This window comes from Micropterus dolomieu, linkage group LG12 (genome assembly GCF_021292245.1).
Source record: "Micropterus dolomieu isolate WLL.071019.BEF.003 ecotype Adirondacks linkage group LG12, ASM2129224v1, whole genome shotgun sequence".
Taxonomy (NCBI): domain Eukaryota; kingdom Metazoa; phylum Chordata; class Actinopteri; order Centrarchiformes; family Centrarchidae; genus Micropterus; species Micropterus dolomieu.
The window spans coordinates 37,362,078-37,375,870 of NC_060161.1; the positions used below are offsets into that span (position 1 = coordinate 37,362,078).

A 13,793-nucleotide genomic window follows, 5' to 3' on the forward strand; every position below is an offset into this window, starting at 1 on the left:
TTTGACGAAATATGTGATGCTTATTATGAGATGTGCATCCATATCGCCCAGTCTACCCAACTAATAAACATTTTAATAGTCAAGTTAGGAAGTTCATAATGCCAATGAGATGTTTTCACTGCCGGGAATTTGGGATGAGGGAAGCAAAATATTGGATATGAGCAGCGTGTTTCAGTTAGTTTGGGAGAGTTAAAAAGGCGCTGGCCCTGGCTGGGATAAAAGCACCAGGGAAGGATGACATATGCTGATGATAAAACACTTGAGTGCACGAGAACTGAACCAATTATTAATACTGTACTGGAGGTTTCTTTTGACCCCAAACAGACTCAGAGGACAAAGAGTGGGCTTTTGTTTTCCACAAGTGATGCAGTTCATTAGAAAACATGATATTTAATAAGGAATGTGAGAGTGAGAAGACGATAAAGAGGTTTTCCACCTTTGTAAATCAGCTTCCACCGCTTGTTTTGGTGCTGCTGCACAGACGACATCAGAATCTGAAGTAGAAGTTAAAGGTTTGTGACTGCAGGATCAAAACAGGACGTTTCACTTTCATCATGCTCCTTTGAAAACACAACTTTTCTCTCTTTGATTTCTCATCTGAGGTGACAGCGGTGATGACATCATCATCCAATCCCTCCTCAGCCTGGGTCGGCAGGGTCATCACCAAATGTAAAAAGGTAACTGGTCTGTGTTTGAACCAAAAACATCAGAACAACAAATATTGTTGAATAGAAACAGTTTATTGAACGTCCAGTTTGAAATGATGAGTCAAAGCTTCTCTTTGAGTCGACTAATTTAATGAAAACATTGAAAAGGACTCGAGTCTCCTGCTCAGATTATTACAGCACCAACCCTGGCAGGATGCAAGTTAAACAGAAAGCAACACATTTACTGACAGAACCGAAAGCAAACTGCTGTTAAAATGGAGTCAGATAATAAAGATACGATAATATTTGATTCAGTCAGACTTTCACAAGAACAAAGGTTTGTTCAGACTGAACACAAATGTGGTCTGTAGTGGTTTTGTAGTCCCTGTTTATTCAGCACCTCTTCCTCCTCACTACACACTGGACCACAGCAGTTAAACCCAGAGGCCTCCAGTGGACCTGGTTCAGGCCTCAGAAACATTTGGACTTTGGATTTTTGCCCCGTCTTCAAGTGTTGATATTTGGAGCAAGTATAAACAGACGTCATGATCTAGTTTGTTTGAAGCGTACAGCTGCAGAAGTTGATCTCAGAACTCAGCAGAAACGTCTTTAGTCTCTTTCTTCCAGTTTCTGTTTTTTCTTTTCTCTCTGTTCATTTGACAAAGACAAAGCTGAATTTTTCATTTAAGCTGAAACTTCAGACTTGAGCAGACACGTCTTCACCTCAGCTGACGCCGTCTTTAACAAATCTGCGGCTCTTTGCTTCAACTAGAATTGGCTTTGCTTTCAGTCTGAACAAACCTCAACAGATTCAAAACCACGTTCAGAAAATAACAACCGATCAAAATACACAACTACTCTATATACAGTTAACACATTTAAAATCTGGAGAAGAAAATGTAAAGTAACCAAAGGAACAAGAAATGACCTGTTTAAGAGAAACATCATGGGACCCAGATTTTACTCCAAAAAGTATTGATGTTGTTTTCAGGACAGGGGAAGGTGAGGGCCCCACAAGGAGGAGTGGACTCTTCAGAAGATCCAGCTAATAGATTTGGTCTCTCACTTTTATTGATCTTTGCAAGTGAGAAGCTATTTGAGAGTAGTCCACATGAGAACTCCTGGAGACCTCCACCCCTTATGAGATGAAGACTCACCAGAGCCACAACCCCAAAAACACAACTGGACACATCTATCAAATATTTCAGGAAATAAAACTAAACATGTGTACAATACTATACTTAACAAAAACAGGGACATTTATCAATGATATGTATTGACAAAATAAAGTATTAACAATAGAAAATAAACAGTAAATACATAACATGAAGATTAAATTAAAATCCTACAATGGAGGAAAACATGTTTAACTACAACACAATAACAAGAAAATACAGTATCTTACAAAAGTTTGTACACCTCACAGTTTTGTAAATATTTTATCGTATATTTTCATGTGACAACACTGAAGAAGCTCGGGAGACACTGCTACTGGGAAGGAACCAGTCTGACTGAATATGTACCTGGTGCACTGGCCGGGGAACATATCCCATTTCGATGCCACGCGGTACCGAACCAAAACCACAGGCAGTCTGATCAGTGAAAGGCTGACGATAAAATCACTGACTGTGAACACGCAGTATTCGCAACACTTTTACCAAGCGCTGGTCAGCAGGCAGCCCGGTAAGTGAAATATAAGCCTCAAAATCAAAGGGCTTAAAACAAGCATCTCCATCTGTACACTTGTCACTAAACGTGTGGGCCTCTGATTTCATTAAGCCAACACCCTCAGGCTGGAAGCTCTTGGAGATTGCTTCTTACGTTTTAGCATGTAACAGTTAGCAACAGTTAGCATGTAACAGTTAGCAATTACATGTCCGCTCTGATGACAATAGTGACACTTACGGTCATCTTTCGTCACTTGTGATGCTTTAGGTGAGCTAGAAGGCAGTGAGGATGGAGTGCGGTAAATACTGTGTGGTTTACTACCAGCGACTGTAGAGAAAGGAGTCTCATGTATAAGAACATACTCGTCGGCTAAAGTAGCGGCTACTGCCAATGTCCGCACCTTCTGCTCATTCAAGTACGTCACAACACTGTCAGGGAGACACTTCTTAAAGTCCTCCAAAAGCATCAACTCTGAGGGAATTAACATCAGTCACGTGACAGGCAGCAGTCCATTTATCAAAGAGTACGCCCTTCTCTCTAGCGAACTCAACATACGTCTGGCCCTGATCGCTCTTATGTTCCCCAAATCTCTGACGATATGCTTCAGGAACCAACTTGGTTGGTTCAAAATGCCCACAACTCGTAATCTACGCTGTCCTCCAGAGGTAGTGCTGCGATGGCTTCCTGAGCTTTAGCTTGGAGCTTGCACTGGAGCAGGAGTCTCCAAACTCCAGACGGCCACTGTAACGTGGCAGCAATGCGCTCAAACACACTGAAATAAGAATCCACTTTACGGAAGGTTGGGACCAAAACTACATGCTTACCCGCTTCATTTTGGCCGGATTAATAGCTGTATCAGAGGAGGGAGAGGATTGTGGCATACCTGAGGCAGACGGTGGAACCTGCTCCACCTCGGAGTATTCGAGCTCAATCTTTCACAGTCTCACAGCCCTGTCAACCTCCATTTCCAGCTCCAGTCCCCCAACATCCAAAGTGCTGCTGCTGTTCCCTCTCAAGCTGGAGACGGGCGACTCGGACTTTCATCGGGGCCTCATCCCTGGAACGAGCACTGCTGCTGGGCAGGGACGGATTGTAGCGTGGCAGTGTGATCCAAGTTTTCATCCGCTGGGCCTGCTCAGGAAGCACAATCTCTCCCTGCTCTACCGAGTTATCAATAATCCAGATACAAAGATAATTTTTCAACAAAGATTTGGCAACCGTGATTCCAATATGGCAGGTAATACAAATTAAGTAGTCTTTATGAGGAGCGTTAATCTTGTCGAGTGTGTCCACTCAAACTTTGATTAACAAATAACCTTCCACCAGATCCAATTAAGATCTCAGAGCCCCCAATTATGTTACGCCCCAGCTCGCTAGGGATAGAGGAGACGTAAGCATAAACCAGATGTACTTGGCAAGGTAGAAAGGTTATTTAAAACAGAGGAAAACAAAAGGCATAACAGAAACCGGGCAAGTGGGTGTTGCGTAAACCAAAGAACGAAACATAACAAAAAGAGATCCCTTTTAAACTCAAGGGATTACTAACTACAAACAAAAGTAAAACCAAAAACCTCTCTAGCCATTGTTTAACAAAACACAGGGAGCGCAGCACCCTTAAACCTAGTGAACCTAATACAACAAATAGCTAACAAAGTGTAAGTTGTATCGGTGGTAAGCTGAACCCTTGCCCAAATCTGGTTCAAACAGGAGCGTTACAGACTCTCACTACACACTACTATACTTTAACTGGCACACAGGAATTTAGCTTACAGCTAATGAGAAGGTGCCTTGAGGCCAGACTCACAAAACACAGTATGGAGTTGCAGGCACAAAGACATACATGCTGCTCAGCGTTAAAGTTACTGTTTTCTATCCTTGTTTGGAGAGAAGTTCAGAATATAACAAGGCAGCTATCAGGGCACGAGGACGAGGCAGGAGGAAACGGCTCACTTCGCTCTGAACATGTTCAAAGCGAAACGCCGTGAATGCGTTGGTGGACTTTAAGGTTACTACTTCGTGCAAACATTTTCCCACATTGTTCACACCAGTACGGTTTCTCTCCGGTGTGAATACGTCTGTGAATTTCTAGGGAACTTGATGTAGAGAAAGCTTTCGCACATTGGTCACACCAGTACGGTTTCTCTCCAGTGTGAACACGTTGGTGGGTTTCAAGGGAACCGGATTGAGAAAAACATCTCCCACACTGGTCACAGCTGTACGGTTTCTCTCCACTGTGAACACGTTGGTGCCTTTGTAGGTCACTTGATGTATAGAAAGCTTTCCTGCACTGGTCACAGCTGTATGGTTTCTCTCCAGTGTGAACACGTTTGTGGATTTTTTGTTTAACCAAATTAGAGAAAGCTTTCCCACACTGGTCACAAATGTACGGCTTCTCTCCAGTGTGAACACGTTTGTGGATTTTAAGGTGAAACGACTGAGTGAAAGCTCTCCCACATAGGTCACAGCTGTACGGTTTCTCTCCAGTGTGAACTCTCTCATGAATTTTTAAAGATCCAGATGTTTTGAAGGATTTGTCACAGTACTGACATTGGTGATGTTTGAGTCCCTCTTTTCTGCTGCGTTTCTGTATCAGACAGACAAACAGAGAAAGACTTTGAATGAGATGTCATGGTTAGTTTCACTAATGCATTACCACTTGTGACAACCAGCTGCAGAGGTGTGTCCACAAAGGGGCCTTTTACTGCATTTATTGTGAGCAACGTGTTTCACCCATTGCTTCTTCAGACTCATACAGTGAAATTACAAAAACACTGTGTGCCAGGTTGAATAGGTCAGATTACTAGTATCTTCAATTTTTTCTATGACATTTTTCTTGTTTATATACACATTTATAAAAATCAACATCCTATAAAAACTCTTATACTACAAACACCAAAAATGTGATTAGTATCCAAGCAGATCAAAAACATAAAATTTATATATATATATACACACACACACACACACACACACACGCATTACATCATTACAGGACAAAGAAACAATGACCTACAAGTCACTATAAAGCTCAGTAAGCCTTGGAAACGTGGACATGGTCACTTCCCTCCTGGTTTCAATGGTAAACCACAAGAATGAAGATTACCAACAAAACACACTATATTTTAAGCACCTTAAACAAATCGTAAAGTAACATGGGGGTGGTGCAGGCGCAATGGATAAGACTATGCCTTTGGTGTGAGAGACCCGGGTTCAATCCCCCACTGTGACCCATCCACCATTGTGTCCCTGAGCAAGACACTTAACCCCTAGTTGCTCCAGAGGCGTGCGACCTCTGACATGTATAGCAATTGTAAGTCGCTTTGGATAAAAGCGTCAGCTAAATGAATAAATGGAAATGTAACATTTGTATTTGAAACACATGGCAAACTTATTAGCAAATTTTAACAAAATTCCCATCACTATAATGCATCATGGGAATTCTGAGGGACGGACGTAGGCTATTATGCATCAACCCCAGACTCACGCAGGCGGCGTGTGCACTGCGGTTTAGTTCCGTCCTCAGCCCGGCGTAAACTTCCAATGGAAGGCCTCAGAAGCGTTTCAGCAGCCTGCCCCACATAACGACGTGTTTTAAGATGTCCTTTTGTGCTTATACCACATCCTTCAAAGCTCTCGGTGTCCCGCTTTAGTTCAGTCGTCGGAACGGCTGCATATCCCACGGGGTGCATTTCACAATAAGAGCGTTTTCCCTGCCTGTTTTTACCGACATGTTAAGATTTTGTTGATTTAGTGATTAGTGCTTGATTGTGCTTCTAATATGATTAAGTAGGCTACACAGTAAAGTCTCCTCCAGGTGCAGGAGATGGCTGATATGGCCAAAAATGTATCACCATAAAAACTTGCATATCTTTCTATATCGATAATTATCACGATAAGGATCAAATCGTTATTTCTTTCGAGTTTAAAGGCTGATTTTTGCTCCTGAGTGAAAGTTGGAGAAACCTGATGGTTAATTGTGATATAAACTCTTTATAGTCAACAGTTGATGCCAAACAGTGGATCACTTCACAAATCTGAGGTAAACATTCAAAACAATTATGATAAGCGATTAAGAGTAAAATTAAGTAGAAGCTTTTTTCAGTCCTTTTTCCTCAACACAATAAACATCTTAATAAAAAAAAAAAAGGTCCAGATCCGTGTATGATTTAAGCGAATAAAATCAGGCAGTTTTTCCAATATTAGTGTTGTATAAATTAATCACTCTTTATCATTTTATTAATTATCCTTAATCATTTTACCTAGATGTGCCTACTTAGAAGTGCTGTAGTCATAAATACAGTAACAAGCTCACTGTGGTTAAGATCCTTGAGTAGGAGTATTTACTGCAGACGCTGTGACTATGCACGCCTTGCTCAACGTTATCTACTGTAGATTATGACTGCAGGAGAGGCTGCAGGTGTTCAAATCTGCTGACGCTGTGACAGTGCACACTCTGTTCTGTTATTATGACTGCAGGAGAGGCTGCTGATGTGACAGTCTGCTGATATTAAGACTACAAGTTTAATTACTGATTAAGGGTTTGATTGTCAACTTCCAACCTCTGATTATTATAGCCTGTGTGAACTTTGAGTGAACTTTCTTTGCAAATTCGCGACAGATAGATGAGCAGAAACACGACAGACACAGCCAGCACAACATCAAGATTACTGTAAGAAACCAAGCATTAGTGAAAGATACAGCATTACACGTTATTCTTGAATAAATTTTTAAGAAATACAATTGTGTGTCAAATTATGCACGTATAACCTTTAAAAAAGTGAGACTGAAGTTGAAATATAATGGAGAACTTCTTATTCAGTAATGTAAAAATATAGAAACACCACCACAGTAATTAATAAACAGCTGGAGAACAGTGTTAAATTGGTAAAACAATCCGTGTAAGCGACCACCAGATGAAGCAGAGGATAAGAAGTTCACCATAAAGAGAGTAGTGGCCAACACAGAAGTGAATATAAGGCGATGTCTGCTGACCACAGGTCGACACCATCCTCTTACCTGCAGGGATGTTGTACAGATTTATCTGTCCTTTATTGGAATAAACTCTTTTGCACCAACTCTTGACCTTCTCCAGAGAAGTCTTTGCAAACTTATTGACTATAGTAGAAAGCTAATAAAAAGCTGTTGAGGGTGGGGACCAGGCTTTAACTGGCCCAGCCTGGCCGTACATCTGAACCAACAACAGCCCGTCTGATACGAGATTCGATATTTAAGGATTTTAAAATCTGATAGCTGGTATATCGGCCGATATTCGTTTCAATTGCAGTTTAAAAATAAAATTTGTATTGTTAGAAATAGTACTTTGAACAAAAGAACAACAAAATATATTAAAGTTTTGATAAATAAGAGTCAAATGTATAAAACTACAGAAAACATTTTCAAAATGTCTGATTATAAATTATTAAATAGTGTATGTATTGTGGGGGTCATGGAAACACACTATTAAAAAAAAATACCAATATAGTACTACTACTAAAAATAACAATACCATCTATAATCTCTCATGTCTGGCCTGTACTACAAAGCGAGGTAACTGGCTTATCCTGGTAACTACAGGAGTAACTTCGTGACGTTGGGTGTTCCCGGTTAACACGTACTACAAAACGTGGATAGGTTTTAATCGTGGTTAACTCGAGGTTACCCTGCACGTGGACTACACACCACATCTGTACTCAGTGTTAATAATGAGAAGTAGGATATTAATACACACCACTCACTTCATAATATGTTTAGATTTCATCCTGATTTGTTCCACTGCGGCTGCAACGAAGTTCTGAATACAACAGCATTACGTTCAGACGGCGAGCCCTGCAGCCTCGGTGATTTTAGAGAGGAATCTTAATTAACGGGACAGTTCCTTAGATGTAGCCCACCTGTAGTCTATATTTTAAGTGTTTTCACATATTTCGATAGATTATTTTACGTGTCCAAAAAATAGGGAGCCAGGGTGAGGGGTAATAACGGAGAAAAAAAAACCTTGATGAAAGTGTGAAATTTCCTGAAATTAATGTCATAAAAAAAATCAAATATCACTCTGAATACTGTGAAGATAATTAGGCTACAAATTTACTCAAACCTCCCTGGCTTTGTCGCCCACCCCAATATTAGATTTAGCCGTTAACTTGTCTTTACATTCATAATTTCCTGACACTATCAACGTGCATTCCTCTGGAGAAATACAGAGCATGCACAAAACTCTGCCTGCACGGCCGAACACACCCCTTTTATGCAAACGTGCACCAACTCCAATTAAGTTAACACGTACTCAACCAACATCTTATCCACCATCGTAGTACCGTTTAACTCCAGTGTAGGCGGTCAGAGTTTGTCAACCCTGACTTTGCCTGATAACCCTGAGTTCACTCTGAGTAGGTTGAACTACCTTCGTAGAACAGGCCAGTCAGTGCGTAAGACACCAGGCGTGCGACCTCTGACATAGCAATTGAAGTTGCTTTGGATAAAAGCGTCAGCTAAATGACTAAATGTAATGTAATGAGATGGAGCACATACGTAGAATAAATATGTATATAATAAATAGTTTGTTAAACTCTGTGTTACTTGAACATTTTACACTGCGCTCCTAAATTTCTTTGTGTGCTCCTAAATCTTCTCATTTAGGAGCACACAATGTGTGACAGTGACAGGAAGCAGGCAGCAGGAGGCAGCAGAGGAGCTTCAGTTTGTTCAACAGATGATAGTTTTCACTTTAAAGTCACTGGAGGAGCAAACTGTGTGCAGAGGGTTTGTGTCCTGTTACCTTTAATAGAAACAACCAGGATGGACGATATACGCGTACATGAGGATTAAGATAATGTCAGAGCCGATGCAAGAATCACACCAATTCAGCTACTATAATCATGACACAATAGTCCAAACTGCTGTAATATCAACCAGAGCATTCAGAATTAACCTGCTGTATTTTAAGTTGTCAAATAGTAATGGTGCCTCTAGTGGCACCTTAAAAACTTGTTTTGCCACTCTTGCAGGACAAAAATTTGTGCTTTCTAAAAGGGCATATTTTGTAAAATCCAGTGAGGTTCTATTTGACACAAAACGCATCCGGCAGAAGTCCTAAATGTGTGTTTCATCAAACTAACTGACACAAAGAGAAGAAAATACACGACAATCAGAAAACTGATGTCCTGCTAGGCAAACTTTATTTTTTTTTACCGCAGCCAAACGATGCTCTCACCTATTTCTATTACACTTTACAACTGAAAAAGCTCAGCTACACGTTTATTTTTCAAAACACACTAATGACATCTGAGACAAACATCAAAAACTATTAAATGAAAAACAAGGGAAAAACGAATGAATGTGAAATTATTCAAAAAAATAAATAAATACCATTGTTAGTAAGGGGAAACTTAATAAGGCACAATCCAAAAACTATGGCCCCGTGAGATCTAGCACTTTTCAAACTCACTAACACACACAGGAAATTTGTTTCCCGCTTGCTGCTTCAAAAAAATTAATTGCACATGCATTTGAATATACATTACTTTCATGATAGAATTTGTAATATTTTCTTATGGAACCGTTGAAATTTAATTAATCCACCACATGATTATGCACTCTTTCTGATGACAAAAGGTGTTTGAATTGTAAAACACAGAATTCAGAAAAACTTTTACAGAAAACACAGAATATGGCAAAATGTTTAACGCTGAGCGACTTGCTCTGCGCTGGAATCTGGATTCAACTATTCAAGTTCAACTATTTTGACGGCTCGCCAAGCAATGTCCCCACACTGCCGACTTCTGCTGTTTCTTTGGTGGAAATGAAGCTTTGGTCCCTTTGCCATAGTTTAGCCAGTGAACACTAGTAACCCTCCGTGTCTCAGATAAACTTCAAGCTGGTGCATCGCTCGTGTAACTTTGTTTTTTTTTTGTGAAAGTTGCAACAGTTCCTTTCCCTCCAACAGAGACACTCTGTGTAGCGGAGCATTTTAATTAACCGTGACTCCTACTAGCTGAGGGTTCTGACACGTCTTAAGTTTGATATTTATATTAAATGTTACTTTGACAACATTTGGTTAAAAAAAAAAAAAAAAAAAAAAAAAGTGTAGGAAAGAGAAAGCAAATATTTATTACTCTGTTTTGTTTGTTTTGAGCCAGTGTCTGCCTACAGGGATAGTAAGTATTTAGTTTTTAAAGCTGTCCTGTCTGCAAGAGGCAGTGTGACGTCCAGCTAAGAAGAAACTTGTGTAGCTTTCACACGGATCTCCGTTTCCTTGTATCCTGTGTATTTGTACACCTCTCACCCTCAAACAATGCCAGAGCAGGCGTCCTCAGTTTGTCTATTTTTCAAAATCAAACCTTCAAAGCGCTTTTTGTCTGATCGGAGCCTAAGAGGAGCAGAAGACGGAGGATCAGTCGCTCAGCAAGTTTCCCTTAACTGCCGAACCGGAAGTTAAATTCAGCTTTGTCCAGTTTTAGCTAGCTAGCATGCTAACATCAGCAGGCTACATGCTACAAGAGACCTCCTCCTCCTCCTCCTCCTCCTCCTGCTCCTCCTCCTCCTCTCCGGTTCCGACCGTCACATTAAGTGTGGGTTCTGTAGAGATACGGGGTTCTGATGGCTCCACTGTTGAATCCTGCTACATTACATCTTGTTTACAGTCAATATGAAGCTACGTGTCGGAACCAGGCCGAGCTAACGCCACGTTAGCTTCTTGTTAGCTGCTAGCTGTGTTCATGAACACTGACCTGAACATCGGTGCTATCAGAGCTCGAGCCTGCTGTTTGTCCTCCGGGGACGTTGTTGCTCCGGGGCTCCGGGTCCTGGTTGTCCTCCTCCATCCCGCTCTTGGTCCTGGTCTCTGAGATCCAGCAGGTCTCCTCTGGGACTGTCGGAGCGCTGCAGGAACTCGTGGTTCGCCGTGTTCTGCGTTTTGTTCCTTTCCGGCAGACTTGGCTCTGTTAGTGCATTGCTGCCTCCCGCTGGTGATAAAGACAGTCTACATTAATGCTCCTCCTGACCTGTATTTTCCAATATCGGCCCACTAATTTCAGGAAGTTAATTAGTTCCAATGCTCTCTTTTTTTTGATTAGGACCATCATCCATTTTAAAGTTTTAAAAGATAATAGTTCAACTCCTAAACTGTTTAGACTCATGAATAACAGCCTCCTTCTCTCAGTATATCTCAGACAGTGCACAATATGTTTGACAGACTCCTGTACTGCACAGTCTGGAGGCAAAATCATTGTATTCACAGGGTTAATTGATGGTTAGATGTCATCGAACTTCCTCCCTCTGTTGACTTTCCGCCTCTCAAGCTGCCATTGTTGAGTCAGTCTTTCCTTTATGATGCCACAACACTCCAGTCTGTCTAAAGACTCCTCCACTTCTTCCCTGTCTAAACTTGAGCCTTCAGCCTCATTTCCCTCAACCCCGACAACTCCCCTGCTTCCACTAACAGTGCCAGAATTGGTGTTGTCCAGAATGCCCCATATCCTCAAAGCCCTAGATTGAACCACATCTCATTTATTTAGTGTGGACCTAGATGCCGATCCACATGCAAGACACTCATAATGAAAAACTGATCTTATCATATAGCTTTATAAATCATCAGCATAAGATTCTTGTTTGCACCCAGAACACCCAACCAAGTACCTCATAATATTAATAACCTTTCCACATTTATTTACCATCCTACATACATGTTCTTTATCTTAACTTTTCATCCACTCAGACACTAAGAAACTTGAAGACCCAGACTCTCTCAAGAGGTTCCCCATACTACTTAAGTCTACGTTCGTCTTCCTGCCAAACACCATAGTAAACTGCTGCTTCTTCTGTCCCTGACATCTGGGTTCAGTATTGGAGCAGCAGCAGCCGTCGGAAACTGATTTCTACACGTGTGACAGGTGAAGAGTGTTAATCAGAATCAGAAAGAGCTTTAATAGTATTTTACACGTATGAGGACTTGGTGATAGCGTGCTACAGATAGACAAACATGTAGTTGTAAATATAAATACATGATACACAGATGCACATTATAAAAGAATAACTATGTGTAGAGACAGAACAATGTAGCAGATTTTTACATTACTCCAGTTGTCTTCTGCAGTCATAACAGGAAGAGAGGATTTGTATTTATTTAACTATATAAATTGACAAAATAAGAAAGTGTAGAAGAATGATAATGAATATGTGCAATGATATGCAAAATAATTATATTACATTAGACAGACAATGAGGCTGCAGTGAGCGAGGACGTCCCATGTGGTGAATGAAAGTCCCCCATGTTCATGTCTCCTCCCTCTCAGAGATGCTCGGAGGAAGCCAGGAGTCAAACAGCGTCCACTTGTCCCACCTGTTGTTCCTCTCTGGCGTCTGGACACGAGCTTCACCTGAAACTCCACCTGACAACATGTGATGACACAGATCACTGAGACGTTTCTGCTGGACAGCTTCTGACTGTTACCTGCAAGGTGAGCGTGTTGATGAACACGTGACAGTGATCCACATCGTTAGAACAACACTGTGATGCACTTTGACCACAGAGACTCACTCAGTGTTTCACTGGATCACCTGAAGAGACCGGCTCAGGTGTGTTTGACTTCTGTGGGGAAACAACAAGAAATGCATCAGGTGTTGTGAGGAGACGAGTTATGGATCATTTTGAGAAGCATGAATATCCTCTGAGGAGGAAAACTGTAAATACAACCTCCAATGTACAGAAAGCATTTCTCCTCTCAGCATCATGAAAATGGATCTAAAGCTGTGAGACTGATGGATTCACCAGGCAGAAAGACTTTGGTTACAGCGTCCCCATGTGGCAGAGTGGGGCCATATTTTCTACATGTGTGATGACTGAGGAGAGAAAAAAGTTTGATGTGTCTAAGATTTATCACTGCATGATAAAAGATGCGTTTGCATATGGCTTCATGTTCACACAGTGAAATTACAAAACCACTCACAGGTGTGCTAAATAGGTAGGTCACATGACCAGTAAATTGTTGTACATTGTTCTCGGGTTAAAATAAAATATTTATATTCCTCCAGAATTGTAAAGGGAATAACAAAAGCAGAGGAACGTCTTCATGATGATTCAGCAAATGGAAATGATTCCATGTGTGTGGAATCCAAATCAGAAATTAATCCTAAAAACTTTCAGTCACTTTGTCTGCTTCCTCTTCTTCGGCCAAAAGGCCTCTTTCAACAGACCACAGATCCAGACCCCAGCTCCAGAATCAGAAACACCTGCAGAAAGCAACAGGAGAGAGGAGAGGGATGAGAAAGCAACAGACTGGGGGAAAGGGAAGAAGTTGAGTTGGTAACATGTATTAATGGGATATGGTTTCATACAGATGGAGGGAGAGAGGAGCTCAGTAAAAACACAAACACCAAACCAATTTTCAGTATTAGTGGAAATGTGTAAGTAGTTCTGCTTAGTTCAGTTCCTGTTTCGAATGTTGGCACAAAACTTCACATTATCCCAACAAAGTTAAACAT

The 13,793-nt window shown here is 41.1% G+C and overlaps 3 protein-coding genes across 16 annotated transcripts in view; all 3 read right to left on the bottom strand.

Annotated features, from left to right (window-relative positions):
• Positions 1 to 13,793, bottom strand: part of LOC123980197 (zinc finger protein 239-like) — a 387,571-nt gene that overhangs the window by 229,943 nt on the left and 143,835 nt on the right. The gene's annotated exons all lie outside the window — the stretch shown is intronic.
• LOC123980663 (zinc finger protein 658B-like) overlaps positions 776 to 13,793 on the bottom strand; it is a 44,118-nt gene continuing 31,100 nt past the window's right edge. The window contains exons 4-5 of the mRNA XM_046065187.1: positions 11,042 to 11,251; positions 776 to 4,899 (exon numbers count right to left, since the gene is read on the bottom strand). Of these exons, the coding sequence (XP_045921143.1) occupies positions 4,282 to 4,899; positions 11,042 to 11,251 (828 nt within the window). The 3' untranslated portion in view covers positions 776 to 4,281. The remainder of the gene's footprint in view (positions 4,900 to 11,041; positions 11,252 to 13,793) is intronic.
• LOC123980224 (zinc finger protein 239-like) overlaps positions 12,213 to 13,793 on the bottom strand; it is a 16,964-nt gene continuing 15,383 nt past the window's right edge. For 3 of the 12 annotated variants that reach the window (XR_006827410.1, XR_006827413.1, XM_046064517.1), the window contains one exon: positions 12,213 to 12,700. Coding sequence is in view for 5 of the 12 variants with exons in the window: in XM_046064511.1 (XP_045920467.1) it covers positions 13,040 to 13,151; positions 13,460 to 13,541 (194 nt within the window). In the remaining 7 variants the exon portion in view is untranslated. Of the gene's footprint in view, positions 13,542 to 13,793 lie in introns of all 12 variants that reach the window. The other 9 variants (XR_006827412.1, XM_046064515.1, XR_006827408.1 and 6 more) reach the window with 8 other exon arrangements.